The 27,134-nt window shown below is 35.5% G+C and overlaps 1 protein-coding gene across 2 annotated transcripts; it reads left to right on the forward strand.

The window, feature by feature from the left end:
• LOC149828787 (bark storage protein A-like) lies at nucleotides 1-26,619 on the forward strand. 2 transcript variants are annotated; one of them, XM_090016972.1, is made up of 6 exons: nucleotides 1-228; nucleotides 746-813; nucleotides 906-1,061; nucleotides 7,806-7,823; nucleotides 9,612-9,863; nucleotides 26,145-26,619. In XM_090016972.1, exons 1-6 carry the CDS (start codon nucleotides 9-11, stop codon nucleotides 26,481-26,483), a joined length of 1,053 nt encoding a protein of 350 aa, XP_089873098.1. In that variant the 5' UTR covers nucleotides 1-8; the 3' UTR covers nucleotides 26,484-26,619. The 2 variants fall into 2 exon arrangements, with proteins under 2 accessions (XP_089873098.1, XP_089873099.1); XM_090016973.1 differs by lacking the exon at nucleotides 7,806-7,823.
• Nucleotides 26,620-27,134: the final 515 nt, after the last annotated feature.

Raw genomic sequence — 27,134 nt, forward strand, 5'->3', positions numbered from 1 at the left:
AGCTTCCAATGGCTCTCTTGACCACCATTTTAATGCTTCTTGCTTTGTTGGCTCATATCAATTGCTCAGAAGGATTTGCTTCAAGAAAAATGCTACAAAAGATCAGTGAGATCAACAACAATGGTCCTTACATTGGTTTGGTGGTACCCAATTCTTTTGAGATGAACCCTCTCTTGCAATCACCAAGCTTCAAGCGAAATCAAGCTCTCCAATACCTGGACATTTCTGGTGATTTTTATGAACTCCTGTGTCTGATCTGTAAATTTGGTTATGCTGATTGCCCACAGGGGCGCCGGAAAACCTGCTAGGTGGGTTGGCTTAAGGTCTTTAAATTGAAGGACGTTGCGAGTTGGATGCTCGCTTGGTACGTCGCTTGCCACAGCCCAAAGCTGATGGGAAACTATCACCGGTGGGCAAGGGCAAGTATTCGGACAGTTTTACACTGCGGACACCGAAACGGGGGAAGTCATACCTGTCGACCCCTAATTAATGGGATGTATGATAACATTGTTTTCTCATTATTATACTTGTCAGGTTTACAGTTTTTACCTCACAAAGTGTAAGCATCGTGGTTGTAATTTAGTTTTCCTAAGTTGGTGGTTAACTTTTATGCTATATGCAATTTATTCTGTAAAATTACACTGAAAAAACTATTGGTTTTTGGTTTAAATTACTGCAGAGAGCTCCCAAAAGTGCAGAATTTCATAATCTGTTCTTTTGATGGTGTATATTGATTGTTTTGTAGGTAGAAGGTTTAGATTTGGTGCAATTGGAAAGAAGAAGGTCATTGTGGTCATGACAGGATTGAGCATGGTATTGTATTTTTCTGCAATTTGTATTTGACAGGAAATATAAAATTCTACTGCTGTGAGACAAAATATGATACAATGGCTTTTCTTTTACAGCTTAATGCAGGCATAACTACCCAACTGTTACTGAGTTTATTTAGAGTTGAAGGGGTTGTGCATTTTGGGATATCAGGCAATGCAAATCCAAGCCTTCAAATAGGAGATGTGACCATTCCCGAGTCTTGGGCTCATACTGGTCTTTGGAATTGGCAGGTATGACTTTTTGCACTGAAAAAATAATATTCAGAGCAATGTATATTTGTGTGAAAGAAAATTTATCATAAAGCAAACCTTTTAACAATTTTCCAGATTAAAAGTTTGTAAAAATTTATCAGATCTGAGTGACGTTAAGCTCAAAGTGACCCTGTTTTTAATTTTGTGAATAGATGAAATTGCTGTTTTTTTTCTATTCTTCAGTAAGATTCAAAATATTTCATACGTTAACTTGACTCAGATCTGATTCAAAAAGGCCTACAGCAACCTACCATGTTTTTTTATGATAAGAGAACTATACATGGTGACAAATCTCGTTCTCAGAATTTTATAGTCTAAGGAAATTCTCAGGATAAAACTAAAAGATTTGTTTTTATCGGAAAACGTCTTAGGTTAATATCACTATATTTAAAATTTAAAAGTAATTAAGAAAGTACATAAAAACATAAAAAATAAAAATACCACATTAGTAACACAACGATATCACGTTAGAACATAATGTCTTTAAAATAGGAAATATTTTTAAAATATTCTACTTTTAGATTTTTAAAATACCTCACTTGAGAGAGGTATGCGTGGGCCCCGCACTTGCCCGATCCAGTGTTCAGGGCAGCCCAATTAGGAGAAGCCACGTATAAAACAAAATGCTTATCAAGAGGTAGCGCCAATGGCACCAAGACACGTCTTAGCTGGGCCCCACTCCTCAAAGGCTAACGGATGAACTTTAACTGGGGGTTTTCCCTGGACGCCAAAACTGAGCCAAAGAGTAGATTAAATAAGCTTTTGAAATCCGATGGAATCGTCTTCTACTGTAAGCCTCAAAAGCACCGCTATTACTGGCAGGTGATAGGTTTCAAGAGCTGATGTAAATAGAGGCTCAATTTACGAAAATTTTTAACCACTACTGTTATAGCTAGGGGTGGCAATCGTGTCGGGTTGGCGGGTCGACCCGACGGGTTGGCGGGTCAGCATACCTCAACCCGAACCTGACCCGTTTATTAAATGGGTCGGCTGTGGCAAACACGAACCCGGCCCGTTTAATAAATGGGTAACCCGACACGACCCGTCAACCCATTTAATAAATGGGTTGGTTCGGGTAAACGAGTTCTCAGGTTCGCGGGTCAGGTTGGCGGGTCAGGTTGGCAGACGGGTTGGCGGGTTGACCCACCCGCCTAACCTGTTTATTAAACGGGTCAGGCCAACCCGTTTAATAAACTTGTTAGGCGGGTCGACCCGTTTATTAAACGGGTTCACTTTTTCCAAACCCGAACCCGCCTAAGAGGCGGGTTGGCGGGTCGTGTCAGGTTTTGCCACCCCTAGTTATAACTAGAAAAAACTGAGAAATACAATAAATCACTAAAAAATACGAGAAATTAACCCAAAAGAAGAGAATAAATCAAAATAAGTGAAAATACTAAAATCAATGTTAATTATGAATTCTCAATTTGACGTATTTTAATTCTAGATTTTTTCTGTAATTATAAGGAAGGAATTATAATTTTAATAAACTCCCTAAAGTGATAATCCTCTAAAAGATAAAACTTATCTTAATATGAAAAAAACTTGAATATTGGATTCAATACACAATCCAACATCTATTATAAATTAACCAAATACTAAACGATCCAATGAATCAAATGATTACAATTTAAAATATAAATTAGACTCAAATGGATCTTTATGGACTCGGGTCTTCGGCCCCCTCCTACGTCATTCTCTCGCGATTGGAGAATACTTGCTCTCAAGTCTTGATCTTACTTACGGTTATTCCAATTTGTTTCTATTGTGTAGGTTGTAGACTCACGATAAGAAACTCAATATTTATGTGGGTCCACAAAGTGAGTAGCCTGAACTGTTCTGGCATGAATCTCGAATCCCAAAATATTTTTTTGAACCAACGAAAGTCATTTAGATTTTGATTCAAGTCTCGGTTAAAGAGATCATATGGATCTAGTGTATGCCTTATCCAATGTGAAGAAGTTCCAAAGCAAATGAACTGGATCTCTCGTTCTTTCAAACCATGCTCCAAACACTGGCACAAAATATGGCTCCAGATCCAAAAACTCAAAGGAATCGGGACAACCACCGAAGAACAAACTAGAGTTTGAACGACAGAACTGAAGTGCCCAATCTGAATATGGTCTGAACTGGCTTGAATCAGCCCTGAGCCGATGCATGTGGTCTCTGACCTGGCCTGTAACTATTCCGAGTCGGTCAGAATCTACCTTAAATTGGCCAGAAACTCTGATGACCCGGTCTAATTCTGAGTCAGACCAATGTGATATGCTACAACAGCATCGAACCGGTTCGGTCTGTTAGTTCAGAAAATTGTAAGCATGCATTTGGGAAGCCGGTTGAGGCACCCCATTCTGCCAGTACGCCGGCACCTCCTCTGGTCGGCTTGGGGTAGGTGTTTGGCTAGATTCGGCTGACGGCCAAGCCCCGGCCAGGTTCTCGCCGCTAGCTTCCCCTCCACAAAGGTTGAGAAGCACGGGTAGATCCGGTGGCTCCCCACCCGATTCACCGTAGGGAAGAGGGCCAGATGATGGTTCAGGCGGCCATCCTGCTGGCTGGGCACCTCCCGCAGGCCATGGTCAGTCGGCCGCAAGTCGTCAGAACAGTTGAGGGAGCGAGCCAGGACGTCGGCAAAGCTGGTTGGGTGGTGCGATATATTGGTGGAAGAAGAGGGCGAGGCGACACACGCAAGCCCAACCACGCCATTGTCGTGGACCTTTTGGTGGATTCGCTCGAGAATGGAGGTGATGGCTTGGATTCGCCGAGCAGCTAGAGAGAGCGGGTAGCTCCTCCGATGGCCTCGACCGATGATTCGACGAGTGGTGGCTCGAGTCGTGCATCTGAGGTTAGAACGAAGGCCAGGTTTTCTTTCAGCCATGGAAAGTAGCCTGCTGTTCTGACGGTCTTGGCCAAAGCTGCGAAAAAGGTTGGCCCCCACCGGCCTGCCTCATCCGGCGGGGGGTCACCGGATAGGGGTTGGCCAACAAAAGTATTAGGTGGCATCCCATCCGATTCACTACAAGGAAGAGGGTTGTCCCATTGGCCGGTCCCATCCAGTGGTGGTGGTGGGACAGACGGTGGCTAACAGGTGGAGATGGGAGAAAGGTCGAGTGATGGTGTAGGAGGGGTCATCGACGGTGTCGCTCGACTCAGCAGTGGTGGGGCTTGGAAGGCTGGTTGATTCGGGTTTTACCTCCCCTGCGATCTTCTTCCAAGCATACGCATGCTGCATCAATTCTCCAACCAACTGTTTGACCTTTAGAGATATATGCCTTCCTTTGTAGCTCTGTACTCGTTTTCGTTATTTGTTGCTCCTTGAATTGAATGCTTCAAAACTGAAATCTTTCATCGAATAGAACCGAGATGATAATCTTGCTTTGATACACTTGATGTAAATTGAGAGGGCATGATTTATGAGAAATTCTAACAACCGTGATTATCTCTAAAAAAGCTAAGAAATACGAGAAATTATTAAAAAATGCAAAAAATTAATGCAAAACAGAGAATAAATCAAAATAACTAAAAATACTAAAATCAATCCCAATTCTGAATTCTCAATTTCATTGACTTTAATCCTAGATCTTACCTAAATTTATAAGAAAATAATTTTAATCTTAATAGACTCCCTAAAATGATAACCCTCTAAAAGATAAAACTTAAACATGGATATTGGATTTAATACATAATCTGATATTTGTTACAAATGAAACAAATATTAAATGATTTAAAGAACCAAATAATAAAAGTCTAAAATATAAATTAGATCTAAATGGATCTTTATGCACCCATGTCTTCGGCCCTCCTTTTGCATTATTAATGAGAATAGTTGAAGACTTGGGTCCATAAATATTCATTTGAATCTAATTTATATTTTAGAGTTTTAGTATTTGGTTCTTTGGATCGTTTAGTATTTGATTCATTTGTAATAGATATCGGATTATGTATTGAATCCAATATCCAAGCTTCCTTATAAATATAGGGAAGATCTAGAATTAGAAAAATTTTCTTATAAATCTAGAAAATTGCGAGTGCTTAATTTACGAGAAATTCTAACAACCACGATTATATCTAGAAAAAGCTAAAAAATATGAGGAATCGCTAGAAAATGCAGGAAATTAATGCGAAACAAGGAATAATTCAAAATAACTAGAAAATACTAAAATTAATTTCAATTTTAAATTCTCAATTTGATTGCCTCTAATCCTAATTTTTTTTTATATTTATAGGAGAAGAATTCTAATGCTGTTAGACTCCCTAAACTGATAACCTTCTAAAAGATAAAACTCATCCTAATCTGATAGAACATGAATATTGAATCCAATACATAATCTGATATCCATTACAAATAAACCAAATAATAAACGATCCAAAGAACAAAATGATAAAAATTCAAAATATGAATTAGATCCAAATGGATTTTTATGAACCTGGGTTTCTGGCCCCGCTCCTATATTTTCAGTCAAATTAAAAATTCAGAATTGAAATTGATTTTAGTATTTCTAGTTATTTTGATTTATTTTCTTCTTTTGCATTAATTTCTCATATTTGCTAGAAATTTCTCGTATTTCTTAATTTTTTCTAGATATAATTATAGTGGTTAGAATTTCTCGTAAATTGAGCACTCTCAGTTTACATCAATTGGTATCAGAGCAAGGAAGGATTATCGTCTCTATTCCATTTGACGAAAGATCTTGTTGGTTTCTTCAGTTTTGAAGCATTCAATTTGGTGAGCAACAAATGACAAAAATGAGTACAGAGTTGTTTAGGCAAGAACGTGAGGAATTACAAAAGGGAGGCAAAAACCCTCTTCTTTGCAGTGAATCAGGTGGGATGCCACCTGATACTCTCATTCGCCCACCCCTGTTGGGCAAACCCCACAGGATGAGGAAGGCTGATAGGGAGCAACATTTCCCAAAGCAGTGTCCAAGGTCGTAAAAAAAGTAGGCCACTTTCCATGGCCTAAAGAAAATCTGGCCTTCATCTTGACCCCAGACGCGTGGCCCGAGCCACCACTCACTGGAATATCGACCGAGGCCATTGGAGCAGCTGCCCGCTCTCTCTAGCTACTCGACGAATCCCAGCCATCTCTCTATTCTCAAGCAACTTCGCCACCAGGGTCCACGACAACGGTATGGTTGGGCTTGCTTGTGTCGCCTCACCCTCCTCTTCCACCACTCTCTCGCACCATCCGACCAGCTTCGTAGTTGCTCACTCTCTCAGTTGTTCTAACCATTTGCTGTCGACTGACCCTAGCCTACGGGAGGTGCCCAGGCCAGCAGGATGGCCGCCTGAACCACCGCCTAGCCCTCTTCTCTGCAGTGAATCGGGTGTGGGGCAGTGGATCAATCTATGCTTTCCAACCTTTGTGGAGGGTAAGCTGGCAGCGAGAACCTAGTTAGGGCTTGGCCATAGGCTGAATCCAACCAAACACCGACTCCCAAGCTGACTAAAGGAAGTGCCAGCATACTAGCAGAAGGGGGTACCTCTACCGGCTTCCTAAACACGTGTTTATAATTTTTTGAACTAATAGACAGAACCGGTTCAAGGTTGTTGTAGCGTATCACACTTGTCTGACTCAAAATCAAATTGTTTTGTCAAAGTTTCTGGCCGATTTACGGCAAACTATGACTAGTTCAAAACAATTATAGGTCGGGTCAGAGACCACATGCATCGGCTCAGGGATGATTTAAGCCGGTTTGGACCATATTCAGGTTGGACACTTTAGTTCTGGCCTTAAAACTGTGGTTCGTTCTTCAGTTGACCTGATTCCTTTGAGTTATTAGACCAGGAGCCACATTTTGAACCAATGTTTCAAGCACGGGTTGAAAGAGTGAGAGATCCTATTCATTTGCTTTGGGATTTCTTCACATTGGATCAAGCATACACTGGATCCATATGATCCCCTTGGCCCATACTTGATTCAGGATCCGGATGACTTTGGTTTGAAAAAATATTTTGGGCTTCCCGATGCACGTCGGAACAATTCAGGCTGCTCACTTTGTGAACCTGCATTGATATCCAGTTTCATATCGTGGGTCCATAACCTACACAGTAGAATGGAATTGGAAGAAGCATAAGTGCGATCAACTTAAGGGCAAATCTTCTGCAACAGGGAGAGAATGATGCAGGAGCGGGGACGAGGACCCGGGTTTATAAAGATTCATTAGATCTAATTCATATTTTGGATTTTTATCGAATTGGTTCTTTGGATCATTTAGTATTTGATTTATTGGTAATAGATATTAGATTATGTATTGGATCCAATATCCAGGTTCCATCAGATTAGGATAAGTTTGATCTTTTAGAAGGTTATCAGTTTAGGGAGTCTATTAGAATTGAAATTCTTTTCCAATAAATATAAAGAAGATCTAGGATTAGAGCGAGTCAAATTGAGAATTTAGAATTGAGATTGATTTTAGTATTTCCTGTTATTTTGATTTATTTCTTGCTTTTGCATTAATTTCTTATATTTTTTAGTGATTTTTCATATTTCTCGACTTTTTTTAGATATAATCATAGTGGTTAGAATTTTTTGTAAATCAAGCCCTCTTGATTAACGTCAAGAGCTAAGCAAAATATGTGTCACTACAAACCATGTTCAATTTGAGACGAGCAAAAAACCCTTGTATGTTCAAGTTCTCTTGTTAAGACCATTTGCTTATTTATAAGCCCAAATAAGCTCATTATCATGCCAAGCCAAGCTGATTGCTTCGTTTATCTGCCCTGCAGGGTCGCTTATTTCACATGGTGCGCTAATGACAGTGTTGTCAAAATCGGGTTTCAAGTCAAATTTCAAAAGGATTTAGAAAATTAACCTCAATCATATGTAATTGGGTAGTTGTGAATCTACTTATTTTAACTCACAGGGTGTGGTGCATTCCTGGTGGGCCTAGGTTAGGTTTTAGGGTCTAGGTGGGCTAATTTAGGTTCATGATTAAGTTTGAGAGTCAATTCGGGTAATAGGGTAGGCTTGTTCTAGCAGAGTCGAATAAAAAATCTGGTATGCCCAAACTATGTTACAGAAAATTTTCAAAAATTAAGAGATGATTCTAAACACCTGGGTCTAGCTCAGGTTAAATTTTCAGGGTCAGGAAACTTGTTTTTTGTAAATTAAAATTTGGGCAAGTTGCAAGTCAGTTTTGGGTTTTCTATTAGCTGAACTGAGTTTGAGTAAAGCAAGCTTGACTTTTAAAATCAATATCTTCATACAGAGATATGACAAAATTCTAATTTTTAGAGGGTCTGATATAGGTATCCTAAGGGAATTTGAGTCCAAGTTTTGTACCCAAATAACTAATATTGGATGACTTTTGCAAGTCTGGCGAAATTTCATTTGCATCAAAAAGTAGATATCAAAGTGGTTGGGTCTTAGGAGGGGTTAAGGCTTAAGTAGGGCTTAGGAGAAGGGTTCTGACGACTTGCATGTTTTGTCCATTCATAGTTGGCCAAGGCATCACGTGCAAGGTTGGGTTGGCCCGAGTTCTCCATGTTACTGGTGTAGTCCACACGAACTCAAAGTAGAAGTGATCATACCTTGTACTTAGCCAATTCTAGACCCAAGCAAGGTTCAAAATACCATTAGTTGATAAAGAAACGAGCCCTTAAAAGAAGGATGAATAAGTTAGGGGGTTCGTACTTGGAGGGGTAAGTAAAGAGAGAGAGAGAGAGAGGACAAGAGATACGATTTTGACAGATGGGTTCTAATTCATTTCATATATTTATACTACATAATGAGCTCTTTATATAGGCATACTAATTTAGAAAAAGCCGAAAATAGATAAATCTACTCATTTTAGATAGAACCTTCACTTGGTTCATCAATGTGGAGCTCAATGTCCATAAAGGAAAGAACCATAAGGGTTGCACGGATCCATGGGGAGGGTCTTCAAGAGGGTTGCACGGTTCACCAAGGCCATCTGGGGCACCCAAGGAGTGGGTCCCATATGTCCTTTTAAATCCTTCTAAAGGAACACCTCATGCAAGACCCACTTGTATTTAATGCTCTAAGATAGGGCACTCAAGGTCGAGTCCCACGTTGTTGATGTAGCTAATGGCCTAGGTGACTTGTATGGTTGATGTGGAGACATTTAGCTTAGGTCCCACTTAGCTGAGGTGGCTTGCTTCATATAGAGATTGGATCTTGGGTTCCGATCGGTCATATTTGAATCTATTTACAAGATTTTGATCCTTGGAGCTGAATGTGGACTCTTCCACCACTTAGTCCGTATCAAAGACTTGGGCAATGAATTCAGAATGAAAATTTGGTCGGCATCTAGGAGGCAGACCCATTAAGTAACCTAGTTTTCAGTGAGGGTTTTCCTTTGTCATAAAAAAAATTTACTTTTTAAAATAAAAAAACAAAAAATTTGAAGAAACCAAAAGATTCTAGAAAATTATCTGAAAAATGAAGTACAAAAATGAAGTAATTTCAAATGATCATAAAAAAAAAATCCTTTTTATTTTTCTGGCAGCCATCTCTTTATCATCTCATCCAAAATTGTTAACTTTCCAACATAATCTTCTTGATGCGTGTAGAGGTATGGAGATGGGCCTGACGACCCGTTATCTCTTGAATCAAATGGGGACTACACAAGGGAATATGGGTACCTTCATTTTGCAGATTACAACAACACTACAGGGAATGGAAGGCCCTCGGACAACCTACTAAACAATGTTTGGTATCAACCTGAGGAGGTCTTCACCATTGATGGAACCCCTGAAGTCAGGCAGCGCGCATTTTGGGTTCCTATCAACAGCCAATACTTTAATGTCTCCAAGAAGCTCAAGGCAAGTTAAACATTGCACTTCTTCATTTACTTCATTCACATCAGACTCAATTCACATAATATGCAGCGGCGCTGCATCATTTATGGCTCAAACAGCCACTCATCTCGGCATTTTCAGAGATGGGCGCGGTCTCCATCTTGAGAAATGTTGAGAAGTGTGGCTGTCAGTGGCAGCAGCGGTGCTGCATCATGCAGCGTCGCTGCATAAAAATGCCATCTATAATATATATGAACAAACAAGGAGGTGAGTTCAGGTGGCGCGTCAAAACACTTTTTTTTTTTGGTGTTTTGAAATCATTATACTTCGTAGCCTTTCATCACACTACAAACAGTGGGGCCCACCAAAAAAACTGATGTGTCATTACACAAAGATGAAGGCTTTGGACGGTGGTGATTTTAAAACACAAAAAAAAAAAGTGTTTGACATATCATCTGATCTGATTTCTCAAACAAAAGGCCAATCCGCATCCACATGACTGAGAATGATGGCATTTGGTACGTCAAGTGCTGAGATGAGCCGCCCTCCTGAGTTCACTGAGTTGGTTAGGGCGAGCCTCAGGATGTCCCATAGGCCTCGGACGTCAACTGCACCAGATAAAATTATGATTATAATAAACTCATAATGTCTTGGTAGTCCCTTGACCTTTGAATTTTGTGATGTGGAAATCTTTCTTACCCATCTGATTCAAAACCTGTTTTTGATTAAAAAAACCAATTAGATCACATCTGCAGTGGGTTTTTTGACCATCTGATTATTAATTTGATTGATAGTTTAGGGATACGGTAGATGGGTATATATGTGTGTGAGACATTAGGTCCTATTTCTCGTTCAGCCCCATAGTTTTTGCAGTGTTTTATGATAGATCTGAACCATTAGATGTAGCATGCTCGATTTAGTGGGAATGGACTCTTGGATCATGTTTTTCGACGAAAAACATGTTTTTATGAGCTGGGAAAAACTGGTACCTTCATAGACATTGATTTTAGATCACCGAAAAAACCCTTTATACAGGTAAGATTCCGGTGATCCAAAAAGTCGGTTCCGCTAAACAAAACCTATAGATCGCATATATGGTGTTAGATGTGAGAAAAAAATGCCAAAAATGATGATTTTTAGGGAAAAGAATGGAGTAATGCGTTTGTTCTGGCCTGTTTTCTAGTTCTGCCCCATTAGACACCTTAAAAAATCACAGTTTTTGATATTTTTTCTCACATCTAACACCATAGATGTGATCTATAGGTTTTTTTTAGTGGAAATCAGCTTTTGGATCACCCCAATCTGACCTGTGTACAGGTTTTTCTTGACCCAAAAGCAATGGCTATGAAGGTATCAATTTTTCTCAGCTCAGAAAAATAAAATTTTTTGTTAAAAACATGATCCAAGAGTGGATTCCAACTAAATTGAGCAAGTTAAACACATCTAACAGATCATATCTATCATAAAACACTTCAAACTAGGGCTTAATGGGGGCAACATGAGAAAATTCAATTCTCATATATATATATATATATATATATATATATATATATATATAAAGAGAGAGAGAGAAAGAGGTATGTTTTTTTCCGTTTATTTTTTAAATTCTGACCGTATAGATGTGATCTATGTACCTGATTTTATAGGGATCAACTCTTGAAGTGTTCATTCTGACACATTGGTGGGTTTTATAAGGTTTGAAAACTCAATGGTCCAAAATCTTTGTAAAATTTTGAGGCTCTAAATATTATTTTTTTCATCCAAAACACATGATCTAGGTGTGGATTCCTTGTAAATCGACCATGCCCAACACGTTTATGGGATCGAAACTGCAAAAAAACACCAAAAGAGCAGAAAAACCCAATTAAGCATATTTCATTAAGCACCTACCTAATTCTCTCTATATACATATAGTGAGTAGCCGTGCAACCCTTAGTGCGCAACTACTAGAGTACTCATACTAGCCATCCATCGCGACCTTGATGGACGGCCAGCGAAAAAACATGTAAAACAGTGTTTTTTCTCTTTTTTTAGGCTTTAGTGGTGCTTTTAGAGCCGCTAAAGGTCCTAGTTCTGCTGGGACCTTTGGCAGCACTCAAAAGCGTGGGTAGAACGGTTAAATGACACAGATTTTCTTTTTTAAAAAGTGTTTTAATGATGCTTAAAGCCTAAAAAAGTAGAAAAACTCACTTTTTAGCGAGTTCTTTCCCATTTTTTGTGCTGGCCGTCCATCAGAGCCACGTTGGATCATATGAATCTGCTGGTTCTCTCTCTCTCTCTCTCTCTCTCTCTCTCTCTCTCTCTCTCTCTATATATATATATATATATATATATATATATATATATATATATATATATATATATATATATATATATATATATATATATAGACGACAACTAGTGGGTTGCATTTTTCGTCTTTAGCATAGCCTAAAAATGCCGCTAAAACCCAAAAAGATGCACACGTCTTCTTAGATTTGTTTTTAGAAGCATTTTTAAGTGCTGCTAAAACCCTAAAAATGTGTTTTTGGGTGGTTTTTTTTCAGTGTTTTTGCGGAGAAAAGAAGTTCGAAACATTATAAGTTCTTTGAAAACATTTATGTCATGAAAACACCTGATGCAAGTTCAACTTGTAAAATTGAAAACCATTTGGAAAATAGGACATGAGAACACATAATATTCAATTTTTTAATTAATAAAGACTAATTTGTTGATATTCTAATATGGAAAATGCATTTTAAATAAATTATTACTAAAATTTTTAAAAATAAAATGATACTAAATATTGACTGTCCGTGTCAACATGTCCGAGCATGTTAGCTCGCCTAATCTGTTTCCAAGACAACCAAATCATCTATCTTGTGATGAAAAAAATTCTCTTGTTGTCAAAAGTCTATGTTTTGTACTTGTAGGTCTAAGGGGCTATATCTTCTTTACTCTTATATTCATTTTTTATTTAAGCATGCCATTGGTTTCAAAACTGCAAAATCTTTCTATGGATTTTGTTTTTATAAAAATGCCAAATTAGATTAACATAACAAATAGTTTTGGAATATTACAAATATTTTAAATGTACAAGCTGAACGAAGAAAGGTTTAATGAAATTTGACGATTATATGGTTGATCTACTGACCTGTCACCACCATGCTTTAGTAGACAAATTGTAGGCAGCATGATGATAGACTGAACAGTTACCATCAAACAAACTGACGGTCAGATTAACTTATTACCAAATTAAAAATGAAATAACAATGCTGGACCTGATTCATAAAGTCAGAAATTATCCAATTGATTTTGTAAAAAACTACTTGCAAACGAAAAAGGCAATTACTGATGATCACAACCAGTCAGCCTCTCACAGGTCAAAAAACAACGAAAAAAAGTTAAAAAAAGGAAGCCCCATAGGTTTTAAGTGTTTTATGGTAGATCTGAATCGTTAGATGTGTTTAGCAGACTTGATTTAGTGAGAATAGACTCTTGAATCATGTTTTTTCTACAAAAAAACATAGTTTTATGAGCTGAAAAAAACTGGTACCTTTATGGCCATTGATTTTAGATCACTGGAAAGACCTGCATACAGGTCGAATTCTCGCGATTCAAATGTCAATTCCCACTAAACAAAACCTATAGATCACATCTACGGTGTTAGACATGAGAAAAAATACTTAAAATTGTGATTTTTGAAGGAGCCTAATGAGACCTAACTAAAAAGACCGCCTAAAAAACACATTACTCTTTCTCTCTCTCTTGAAATTCCACTAGAGGGGGGTGATTAGTGAAATATGAAATAGATCGATAATTTAAAGAATTAAATGCAATAAGACACAACACATAAAACACATGATTTATACTGGTTCGGTCGAGTCACTGACCTACATCCAGTCCCCAAGCAAAACACTTGAGCCTTTCACTATAACATCTGAGTTACCGGATAAATAATACAACACCCTCTTCCTCAGAGGTCTTCTTCTCTCAACAGAGAAGGGGAACACACCCTCTTTCACAGAGGTCTTCTTCTCTCAACAGAGAAGGGGCACACCCTCTTTCACAGAGGTCTACTTCTTTTAACAAAGAAGGAATATAGTGATTAACAGAAAGTTACAATACTTTCTATAAAACATTCAGAATGATATGAATGCACGAATGAAGGATTCTCAGAATGTTCTGTTATTTTCACTCAGAAGATACTCTTTGTCAAAGAGCTATTCTTGACTTTTTCTCTTTCTTTTCTCTTTCTTTTTCTAGGCTCTCTTTCAAATATCGAATAGGAATTTTTCTCGTTGTAAGCTTACATGTCCTTTTTTGAAAAACTATTTTGTTTGTGTTTATATAGCCTTCAGAAAATAGTCGGTGCCTTTTTGAAATGATTGTCTTTTTGGGATGTGAGATGTCAAGTCAATTCAAAAACACCTTTGTGTACTATATTGCTTTTTTGAAAAGGTCTTCTTTCCATAAGTGTAATATTTTGGAGTAGACTATTCGTTGTAGTATTTTAGGTGTGATATATTTTGTAAAAGGTCTATTCTCATAATAAATGATTTGTAGTACATTGAACGTTGGATTTTAAACCATCATGTAGTTTTGTCTTTATTCAAATTAATGATTTGTAGTACATTAGTATTTTATTTAGAAATCGTCACTTCTTGACTTAAATGGGTGTAAGTACAATAAATGCTTTGAGTTCTTTATTTTGTAAATGGTCATATCTCAAAATACTTTATGATGTGCTATTTAATGTCTACAGAAAGAATGAAGACTTTAAGCAAGTCGACATTCTTGAGTGGGGTTAAGATAGTTATTTCTAAAAAGTTTTTGAGGTGGTATTTAATGTTTTACAGAAAGAATGATGACTTTAAGTAAGTCGACATTCTTGAGTTGTATAAAATAACTAAAGTCTTTTCTAAACATATTATAATAATATTAGTTTTCTTTGTTTAGTTCAACTAGCCGATTTTTATGTTTGTCTTTTCCTTACATACTTGAAATCATTGCTTTTTATTTCTTTTCAAGTTGTCTTATGATAGAAGGTACAATTAATGCTTTTGAAATCATGAGCTATTATATCTTGTCAAAATATATTTTTCATAAAGGTTTGTAAGAAGGTACAATAATTAGATTTCAACAAAGGTGCTTTTTGAAAATATCGTATGCCTTTATGAAACATAGCTTTTATGAATGAGTGGCTTGTATGATAAAGCATGTAATATGCAATATGCATGCTTCTGAAGGTTTTGTTACATATGACTCTAAAGAAGAAAAAAATCTTCATCTTGAAGTAGCCGATCTCTTTAGATGATCTTTAAGAATGAATAGCCCATCAAGCTTTTCTTCAGAGAGTATGATTGCACCAAGGTTGTACTTGAGTAGAAGGTCTCTATCCTTTTGGGTGAGATATCCTTGCATCAAATACTCGTTAAATACATGACAAATCATATTCAGTCATAATATAACATTATTCATGAAGACATATTATCATATCATATTAAATCAAATATGACAATGTATCATATTGTGTCATCAAAATATAGTTTCTCAACATTCTCCCCCTTTTTGATGATGACAAAATATGCTCCCCCTGTCAAAAAAGCCATTATGTATAGTAATAATAATATCATAAAAATGCATAAAAAATATAGAAAGTGTCAGAGTATTTTTCTCCAATATTGGAGACAGGTTTTTCTCCCCCTTTGTCATGGACAAAAAGGAGGGGATCAGAGTATAAAAAGTTATTACAGATCAATGAATAAAAAAAGTTCATTCTGAGTCGGATGAGGGGTGAAACTTCCGAAGAAATGCATCTTGGCCGATTTTCAGGAATTCGAAGGCTTGATGCGGAGATGCTTGACTCTTCAGAAGGAGATCCTGGGTGTTCTGTACATCGACAATTGCTGAGAAGATGTCGAGTTCAGAAGTTGTTGCTGGATCTGCTTCTTGATGGCCTTCGTCGTCAGAGTTGAGTTGAGGGGACTCTTTCTTAGGGAGGGAGGAGTCATCAAAAGTGTGGTTGGAGTAGTAGATGACATCAATTTCAAGAGGTATTTGGAAGTATTGAAGAATAAGGGTGATGAAGTACCCGAAAGAAAGAGAGCGAAAATAACGAAAGTTAATCATGTTATTAAAGATGACACTGGACCAGTTTATGGGAAAAGCACAGAAGATTGCATAGAGAAGGAGTGAGATTTCATTGGCAATAAATCCCTTAAAGGGTGACTTAGGGACTACATTGAAAGAAAGGATTTGTGACAACAACAAAGCATGAGGCTTCAAGTTGCTTATATGCCACGAAAAATGGGTTGAGCGAGTGGAGAAGAGGATTTTCTTAAACACAATTTAGTCGATAGGAACTATGTTAGGGAGCTCAATGCCGCAGGAAGAGATATTGAGAATGCAGCCTAACTGAGAAATGTTGAAAGAGATGACTTTTCCATGAACCATGGAAGTGATAGTGGAGTGGTCGACTGGAAGATTTGTGTAGAAAACTTTGATGAGATGTGGATAAATTGTCATAAATTGGGGAGAGGCTAGAACATGAATAAATTCTGAAAGGGAAGTTTGTAGGTCGAATGATGGAAAAGCTTCAAGATGTACTAACTTGCCGGTCTGGATGGGCATGGAGTTAATGGAATGATACATGTGAATGAGATCTGAAAATCTCAAATTTGATGCTTCAATCATGTTGTTGTCGGATGATCGTGAAGAGGAGGCCATTTCCAAAGGTTTTGAGAGAATGAAAGCTTTTGAAAGAAAATAAGGACTTGGAGAGGGTAAAGGCTTGAAGGATGATAGAGATTTTCGAGTAAATTGGTGAGGGATGAATTAATCTATTAAATAGAAAGAAGAAAATAATTATGATAAGAAGTGAGTGACATTTGAATTTTAGATTTTAGTTGAAAAGAGAAAGCGTGAGTTGTAACTTAAAGCTCTTGTGAATGATAGATCAAATCATTATTTGGAAGATAGTGTTGATAGAATAATTTTAAACATTATTTTTCTACTTAAGGAAATTTTATAGTGTGAGAGTCTATCGAAGTTGTGATGTGTGACAAAACTTGAGTATGGAGTGTTTTATTGGAAGTAGTAAAAAATTGGTGAATAAGATAGGATGAAAGAGTAAGCCTAAAGAGGAGTGTTCTTTGATAGATTTTGAAGATATCCACGGGATGTTGTGATGAGTAAAGGTAATTCGTGAAAAAAAGGTGTAGGAGGATCATAGAGCCATATCATGTGAGATGAATAATGGCCTAATAAAACAAACAACTTTAAATAATCTTTTTACTTTATGAGAAAGTATTCTAAATTCGTGAAAGATGAATTTAGAAGAAGACAAAAGAAATACATGAGTGAGGAGTAATGATTTCTTATATAAGAAGTATTTTTATGGATATGCGTGGAAGGAGTGAGAATAGACATAAAGAAAGGGTAATGCCATATACGAATTTAGGGTGAGATATGAGTGGACAAAAAGGACAAAAAGATTGACGCTTGATATGAGATGAGTGACATAAAGCAATGTCATGATTAACATGAATTGATGTTTGTAGAGAAACTCGATTGGAGGGAGTCCATAGTTTTTGAAAAAGATTAATTAAAATGTGTAAAGGAGTCAAAGTCAAGGATAGAGGCTCAATTCGTATGATAGAGAGAGAGAAGAAGGATGGTACTAATGGTACAAATGAAAAGAACATATTAAAAAAATGAAGGACCAATTGTCGAGAATGATTCCTTATAATAATTTTATAAAAAATGTGAAAGATGATAGGACAAAAAGTAGATTGTACTTGAGATATAAAAGATGACATAAAGCATTAAATCAAATAGTAAAACTTTATGATGTACGTGAAATATGAAAGACCTTAACTTTGAAAAAGGTGGTGAATGGAATGATGAAAAAAATAAAAAATAGTAAGAAAAGCAAACACTCGATTATGACACAAATTTGTAAAACAAGATTTCACATAAAGTGTTTTTATCGTTTTTACTTGTTATTCTTTGGTTAAGATAAATTTTGTCAAGTATAGATTATATTTTAATATTTTGTAAAGGTGAACTCGAGTAGACTGATCTTTTTAAATTTTAATTAGTCATATGAATTGATTTTATAAATCACTTAATTTACATATCCCTAATTCTCTCCTAATTCTTATAAAGTTTTCATTTTTTAAAGGTTTAGTGAAAATGTCTGCTAATTGTTTATTAGTGGGTATAAATTCCAGTTTGATTATATTGTTTAGGACTTGTTCTCTTAGAAAGTGGTGTCTAATTTGAATGTGTTTAGTTCGAGAGTGTAAAATAGGATTTTTTGATAAATTTATAGCACTTGTGTTATCACATAAAATAGTTGTATTTTCGAATTTCAAACCAAAATCTTTCAAAGTTTGTTTCATCCAGATGACCTGTGTACATGCTAGGCTAGCAGCTATGTATTCAGCTTCAGTAGTTGATAATGATACACAGTTTTGTTTTTTACTTAACCATGAAACTAGTGAGTGCCCTAGCATATGACATGTTCTACTTGTGCTTTTTCTATCAGATTTACTTCCAGCAAAGTCAGCATCACTGTATGAGATTAAATCAAATGTAGATGATTTTGAATAAAATAACCCAAAATCAACTGTGTCTTTCAGGTATCTCATTATTCTTTTTACAACTTTAAGATGTGATTCTTTTGGATTTGACTGAAATCTAGCACACAAGCAAACACTGAATATGATATCTAGACAGCTAGCAGTTAAATATAGTGATCTTATCATACCTCTGTATAACTTTGTATCCACAACCTTACCATCTTCATCTTTGTCCAATACAGTTGTTGTGCTCATAGGAGTAGTTTTTAAAGCAGTTGAGTTCATGTTGAACCTCTTCAGAAGTTCATGAGCATATTTAGATTGGTTGATAAAGACTCCATCCTTGGTTTGCTTAATATGCAGTCCAAGAAAGTAGGTGAGTTCTCCCATCATACTCATTTCAAATTCTTTCTGCTTGGACTTAGAAAAATCTTCACAGAGAGTGTTGTTAGTAGATCCAAAGATAATATCGTCCACATAAATTTGAACGATTAGGGTATGATTATTCACTATTTTCACAAATAGAGTAGAATCTGCTTTGCCTACAGAAAAACCAGTTTTTAATAAAAAGGTTTTAAGTCTGTCATACCAAGCACGAGGTGCTTATTTTAATCCATATAAGGCACGTTTTAGTTTGAAAACATGATCTGGAAATTATTCATTTCAAAGCCTGGAGGTTGTTTTACATATACTTCTTCATTTATAAAACCATTTAGAAATGCACTTTTGACATCCATTTGATATAGTTTGAAATCCATATAGCTTGCATATGCTAAAAACATTCTAATAGATTCAAGTCTAGCAACAGGAGCAAATGTTTCATCAAAATCAATACCTTCCTCCTGGTTGTATCCTTGAGCTACTAGTCTTGCCTTGTTTCTTACAACATTACCTGTTTCATCTAGCTTGTTTCTGAAGATCCATCTTGTCTCAATGATCTGATGATCGTTTGGTCTTGATACAAGATCCCAAACATTGTTTCTTTGGAATTGATTCAGTTCTTCAGTCATGGCTAGCATCCAGAACTCATCGATGATGGCTTCATCAATCTTCTTTGGTTGAAGTTGAGAAATGAATGTCATGTTTGCAATCCGTTTCAGCTGAGCTCTAGTTTGAACCCTCTTGGTCAGGTCTCTCAAAATCTGCTTTTGAAGATGATCTCTGATTTCAGCAAATGTTCTTTGAAGATCATCTTTATTGGGTTTAGCTGTGTTATCTAAGAATAAATTTGTACTTTCAACATCATCATCGTTAGTTTGCTTATGAACAGATTGATCAATAGATTCACAAAAATTGACATGCATAGATTCTTCAATAGTATTTGAACTCTTATTAAATACTCTGCATGCTTTACTATGACTTGAATATCCTAAGAATATGTCTTCAACAGATTTAGCATCAAATTTATCAAGGTTATCTTTTGTGTTAAGGATAAAGCATTTACACCCAAAGACTTTAAAATAGTCTATCCTTGGAGTTCTGTCATAGAATAATTCATAAGGAGTTTTATTTAATAAGGGCCTAATAAGAACTCTATTTGATATATAGCATGCAATATTAACAACTTCTACCCAAAAGTATTTAGCAAGGTTATTATGTTGGAGCATAGTTCTAGCAGATTCCTGAAGGGTTCTATTCTTTCTTTCTACTACACCATTTTGAGGTGCAGCTCTAGGAAAGGCAAAGTTATGAGAAATACCATGCAAGTTAAAAAAATTTAATAAAAGATCGTTATCAAATTCTCCTCCATGGTCACTACGAATTTTTATAATAGAACAAGATTTTTCATTTTGTAACTTTTTACATAAAAGTTCAAATTCACAAAATGTATCACTTTTGTTTTTCAAAAATATTACCCAAGTAAATCTTGAGTAATCATCTACAATGACAAAAGCATATTTATTATGATTAAGACTAGCTACTCTAGAGGGACAAAAAAGATCTAGGTGGAGAAGCTCTAAAGGTCTTTTACTTGAAACAATATTTTTTGATTTGAAAGATGATTTTGACAATTTTCCTAGTTGACATGCATCACAAAAATAGTCATTTTTAAATGACATTTTAGGTAACCCACATACTAAATTGTTTTTAACTAATTTAGACATGTATTTTGAGTTGACATGACCCATTCTCATGTGCCATAAATGTTGAGTGTCATTATTAGCCATAAGGCAATGTTCAGTAATATTTTCTAGGTATAATTCATATATATTATTTTTCTTATACCTTTTAAAATGATATTTTCGTTGGTGTCTGTTATAAGACATGCATCATATTTAAAGCTAAAATTATAACCTGTGTCACACATTTGACTTATACTTAAGAGGTTATGTTTTAAGCCTTTAACAAGGAGAACATCTTTGATAAGAGGTTTATCGATATTACCAATATTACCAATATCAATTATCAAACCTTTGTTGTTATCTCCAAAGGTGACAGTTCCTCCTTCTTTATGATGAAGAACAACAAAAAGATCTGGATGTCCTGTCATATGTTTTGAACATCCACTGTCTAGTATCCATCTGTTCTTCTTCTTTGGAGCCTGCAAAATATTAAGTAAAAATTCTTTGTGGTACCCAATCGAGTCCCTTTTTATTAGACTTAGGAACCCATATCCATTTTGATTTGGGTTTGTCTATATCTTTAGAGGAGTACAAAGTATGAAAGTTGTAATGCTTCTGCTTAGGTTCAGCAGAACCTTTGATGAAAACAATCTTTTTATTTATACAAGAAGGTTTATTCATGTGAGAATAACCAATACCATTCTTGTAGAAAGAGAATTTTTGAGAGGATAGGAGTTTATCCAGGTTATCTTTTCCTTTGGTAAACTTGAAAACCGTTTTCATAAGGTTTTCAGTTTTACTTTTTAATTCTGAAATTTCTACTTGAAGATTTTTAGTCTTCGAGCTAGTAGAGGAGATTTCAGAAGTAATCATAAAATTTTTCTTTTTCAACTAAGAAATTTCAATACTGAGTTTTTCATTTTGCTGCACAACTCTAGATTTTTAGATTTCAAATTTTTATTTTTGAGAATCATTTTTCTTGATTCTTCAAAAAGTTCTTGAAAAGCATTTTGAATATCTTCGAAAAAAAAATCGAGAGATTCATTTACAGAGCTTTCTGTCATGAAGCACATGTTGGCGGTTTCAACTTCCTCATCACTTGACTCTTCACTTGTGGATGGTTCTGAATCATCCCATTGAGCATGCAAAGCCTTTTTCTTGAAGAACCTTTTCTTTGGTTCCTCGGTTTTGGATTTTCTTTTTAGAAGAGAACAATCACGTCTCATGTGACCTGGCTTATTACACTGATAGCACATGGACTCTTCCTTAGAGTCTTTTCTTTCCTTGTGCTTATTTGGAAGCCGGTTCTTTCTCATGAAGCGCTGAAATTTTCTGGTGAGTAGCGTAATTTCAGATTCTTTTTCTGAGTCTTTATTCTCAGAAAGAGCTGGGAAGGCCAGAGTTTTCTTTGTAGGTTGTTCCTCTTCCCTTTTTTCCTTCATATGGACTTCATAGGCCATAAGATTGCCTATTAAGTCATCCAGGGTAAGCTTGAATAAATCTTAAGCTTCTTCAATTGCTGTAGTTTTTTTCTCCCAATCAGTTGTGAAAGATCTCAAGATTTTCTTCACCTTATCTGTCTGGGAATAGGTTTCTCCTAGAGATTTCAGGTCGTTGGTGATGTTGGTGAATCTTGTAAACATCTCTGTGATGGGTTCATCTTTGTTCATTTTGAACAACTCATATTTTTTAACTAGAGATGAGATTTTGGCTTCTTTCACTTTGTTGGTTCCTTCATGAATTACCTCCAGAGAATGCTAAATATCATAAGCAGATTCACAAATAGATATTATGTTGAATTCATTTTGATCAATGACACAATACAAAGCATTCATAGCCTTTGCATTTAGATTGGCCATCTTCTTTTCTTCATCAGACCATAAGCTTTAGTCTGGGGATGGAGATATGTATGGATGTTCAATAATTTTCCATACTGCAAAATCTATGGACTTGAGAAATATAGTCATTCCGCATTTCCAGTATCCATAGTTAGAGTCGTTGAAGAAAGGAGGACGAGATGCGTGTTGACATTCAATATCACGAGCATAAGAGGTTGATGCCATAAGTGCTGGAAGACTTGTTATGTCGAAACCAGCAAACCTGCTCTGATAACAAATGAAATTTCACTAGAGAGGGGGTGAATAGTGAAATATGAAATAGATGGATAATTTAAAGAATTAAATGCAATAAGGCACAACACATAAAACACAGGATTTATACTGGTTCGGTCGAGTCACTGACCTACATCCAGTCCCCAAGCAAAACACTTGAGCCTTTCACTATAACATCTGAGTTACCAGATAAATAATACAACACCCTCTTCCTCAGAGGTCTTCTTCTCTCAACAGAGAAGGGGAACACACCCTCTTTCACAAAGGTCTTCTTCTCTCAACAAAGAAGGACAACACCCTCTTTCACAGAGGTCTTCTTCTTTCAACAGAGAAGGGGCACACCCTCTTTCACAGAGGTCTACTTCTTTCAACAAAGAAGGAATACAATGATTAACAGAAAGTTACAATACTTCCTATAGAACCTTCAGAATGATATGAATGCACGAATGAAGGATTCTCAGAATGTTATGTTATTTTCACTCAGAAGATACTCTTTGTCAAAGAGCTATTCTTGACCTTTTATCTTTCTTTTCTTTTTCTTTTTCTAGGCTCTCTTTCAAATATCGAATATGAATATTTCTCGTTGTAAGCTCACATGTTCTTTTTTGAAAAACTATTTTGTTTGTGTTTATATAGCCTTCAGAAAATAGTCGTTGGCTTTTTGAAATGATTGTCTTTTTGGGATGTGAGATGTCAAGTCAATTCAAAAACACCTTTGTGTACTATATTGCTTTTTTGAAAAGGTCTTCTTTCCATAAGTGTAATATTTTGGAGTAGACTATTCGTTGTAGTATTTTAGGTGTGATATATTTTGTAAAAGGTCTATTCTCATAATAAATGATGTGTAGTACATTGAACGTTGGATTTTAAACCATCATGTAGTTTTGTCTTTATTCAAATTAATGATTTGTAGTACATTAGTATTTTATTTAGAAATCGTCACTTCTTGACTTAAATGGGTGTAAGTACAATAAATGCTTTGAGTTCTTTATTTTGTAAATGGTCATATCTCAAAATATTTTATGATGTGCTATTTAATGTCTATAGAAAGAATGAAGACTTTAAGCAAGTCGACATTCTTGAGTGGGGTTAAGATAGTTATTTCTAAAAAGTTTTTGAGGTGGTATTTAATGTTTTACAGAAAGAATGATGACTTTAAGTAAGTCGACATTCTTGAGTTGTATAAAATAACTAAAGTCTTTTCTAAACATATTATAATAATATTAGTTTTCTTTGTTTAGTTCAACTAGCCGATTTTTATGTTTGTCTTTTCCTTACATACTTGAAATCATTACTTTTTATTTCTTTTCAAGTTGTTTTATGATAGATGGTACAATTAATGCTTTTGAAATCATGAGCTATTATATCTTGTCAAAATACCTTTTTCATAAAAGTTTGTAAGAAGATACAATGATTAGATTTCAACAAAGGTGCTTTTTGAAAATATCGTATGCTTTTATGAAACATAGCTTTTGTGAATGAGTGGCTTGTATGATAAAGCATGTAATATGCAATATGCATGCTTCTGAAGGTTCTGTTACATATGACTTTAAAGAAGAAAAAAATATTCATCTTGAAGTAGTCAATCTCTTTATATGATCTTTAAGAATGAATGACCCATCAAACTTTTCTTCAGAGAGTATGATTGCACTAAGGTTGTACTTGAGCAGAAGGTCTCCATCCTTTTGGGTGAGATATCCTTGCATCAAATACTCGTTAAATACATGACAAATCATATCCAGTCATAATATAACATTATTCATGAAGACATATTATCATATCATATTAAATCAAATATTACAGTGTATCATATTGTGTGTCATCAAAATATAGTTTCTCAACATCTCTCTCTCTATATATATCTATATATATATAGTCACTGGAATATGAGAACTGAAAATATAGGCATTTTAACACTTTTTGTGCAAATCCAACCATGTGGATGTGCTTGGCATGATGAATTTGCTAGGAAACAACCATTAGCTCATGTATTTCTATGAAAAAATGTGATTTTTGAATGCTTGAATATTTATGAAGATTGTGAGACGTTGATTTTAAAGCTTTAAAACAATCTAGTTTATGCATCAAAATCAAATGATTCAAGAGCCATTGATTTTTTATTACTAGAAAAAACCTGTATACAATTCAGATTCCCACAATCCAAAAGTAGGTTCCCACTAATCAAAACCTATATATCACATCTATGGTGTTAGACGTGAAAAAAATACTTCATACTATGATTTTTAAAGGGGCCTGAGGAAGGCATTATATATATTTAGTCACTAGAATATGAGAACTAAAATATGAGAATTAGAATATGAGAACTGGAAATGTAGGTATTTCCAACACTTTTTTTGCAAATCGAACCATGTGGATGTGTTTGGCATGGTAAATTTGCTAGGAATCAACCATTGGATCATGTATTTTCGATGAAAAATGTGATTTTTGAATGCTTGAATATTTATGAAGATTGTGAGCCATTGATTTTAAAGCCTTAAAACATCTAGTTTATGCATCAAAATCGGATGACTCAAGAGCGGGTTCTTATAAAACCAAGCATGTAGATCACATCCGTGCGGTTAGATTCAAGAGAAAAGAACAAAAAATCCATAAAAATCACAGTTCACACATTAGTTCTCATATTCAGGGATTCTATTATCTCACACACACACACGCATATATATATATATATATATATATATATATATATGCATGGTCATTAATATGTACATGCTTTTCATATTTTTTTACACGTTTTTATAGATCTAACCTTATAAATGTGATAATGTTTCTTTGGTGAAAAACATGCTGCTGATCATGTTCTTGCAACATGTAAGGTTGTTTTGCAAGCACTTAAAAATTAACGGCTGACAATATCCTTAAATTTCATTCTCAAAAAATCTTACTTTTCATAATCCTATCCTAAATCTTAAATATTATAAATGCACAAGCGTGGGTAGTGAAGGCCAAATGATTCTCTGTTATAATTTTTTCTCAAATGGCACATTTATCATGTGTTTCTTTAATGGAATTATAAATTTCTTTGTGCATTTGTAACTTTTTTCAAAAAAAAAAGAAAGAATTGTATTACTTACATAGCACTTATGATTTTTTTTACACAAAAATAGGTGTTACGTTTCGACATAGGAAATGTTGCAATATACTCTCTCTCTTAATATTCTCAATTTGCAACCTTGCATGACTTACCAAAAGTCACGCCCCTCCTATGTTTTTGCCATTTAATTGTGTAACTTTCCTTCCTCAACTATAAATAGTATAAAAAGTTATTTTTAGCTTCAATATATTTTTTATATACATTATTAACAAATAATATTTTATTTTAGATGTATGCATACTGCTTATTAATCATATGTTTTGTCATAATAATAATTGTTAATATAAACTTATTTATCTATAGATCACGGATATATAGATGAGGCCACTCTAATTTCTAGTACATTAAACAAGATGATTCAAATTGTCATCTCTAGCAAAAAAAAACTATGCTTAACATATCTATGAAGCTAGTGCCAATGCGCTTGGATGGCTGTCCATGCTTAATTGCAGGATCTAAAGCTGGAAAGATGTGTGAACTCTACAATCTGCTTGCCAAGGGAGCCAGTGGCAGTAACAGTGAGTAGGGGGGTTAGTGCCAATGCGTTCCTTGACAATGCTGCTTACAGGGCCTTCCTCTACAACAAGTTCAATGTAACCACATATGACATGGAAAGTGCAGGAGTTGCACTGGTCTGTCTCCAGCAGAAGACTCCCTTTATTATTTTGAGGTCCCTCTCTGATCTAGCCGGTGGTGGTTCCTCTATGTCAAATGAAGCCTCCATCTATGCTTCTCTTGCAGCTCAAAATGTTGTATTAGCTGTAACCAAATTCATCCAATTGTTTGTCTGATAAATTTGTAGAATGCTTACCACCGAGGTGGTATCCCATGTGGTAAGCTGAAGCCCCAGGTTCGAATCCCTCTGCCACATGGGGCTTAAGAGATATCTGGTAGGGATCTGAATAACCCTAGCTTGTCTTTCAAAAATAAAAAATAAAAATAAAATAAAATTTGTTGAATGCTTATTTGCTTTCAAAAGAACAATTATTTTGTTCAGCCTTCTAGAATCCAAAATTATCCAAATTTGAGAACCAAAAAAGGATAATGAAGCAAAGGATCAGGACAACTATATACAACGAGCAAGTTGCTGAACTTAAAACATGTTATGAACACCATGAATAAACACCAAGCAAATCACAAGATAAAGAGAAGAAAACAAGAGAATACATGAAATTTACATGGTTTGACACTCAAGCCTATGTGCATACACTACAAAAAACTTGTTGATTAGCGACGACCTAAATCCATTGCTAATCCACCGCTAATCCATCACTAAACAGCTTAGCGACGGATATCTTTCATCATGAATTTTTTGACGCTAATTCACGACGAAATATATCTGTCGCTCATTCCGTCGCTACGTAGCGATGGATTGTATCTGTCGCTAAGTTGCGACGAAATAATGAATGCCAACATCCATCGCAAGGCCGTCGTTACTATAC

This window comes from Nuphar pumila, chromosome 9 (assembly GCF_984573655.1).
Source record: "Nuphar pumila chromosome 9, dmNupPumi1.hap1.1, whole genome shotgun sequence".
Lineage (NCBI taxonomy): Eukaryota > Viridiplantae > Streptophyta > Magnoliopsida > Nymphaeales > Nymphaeaceae > Nuphar > Nuphar pumila.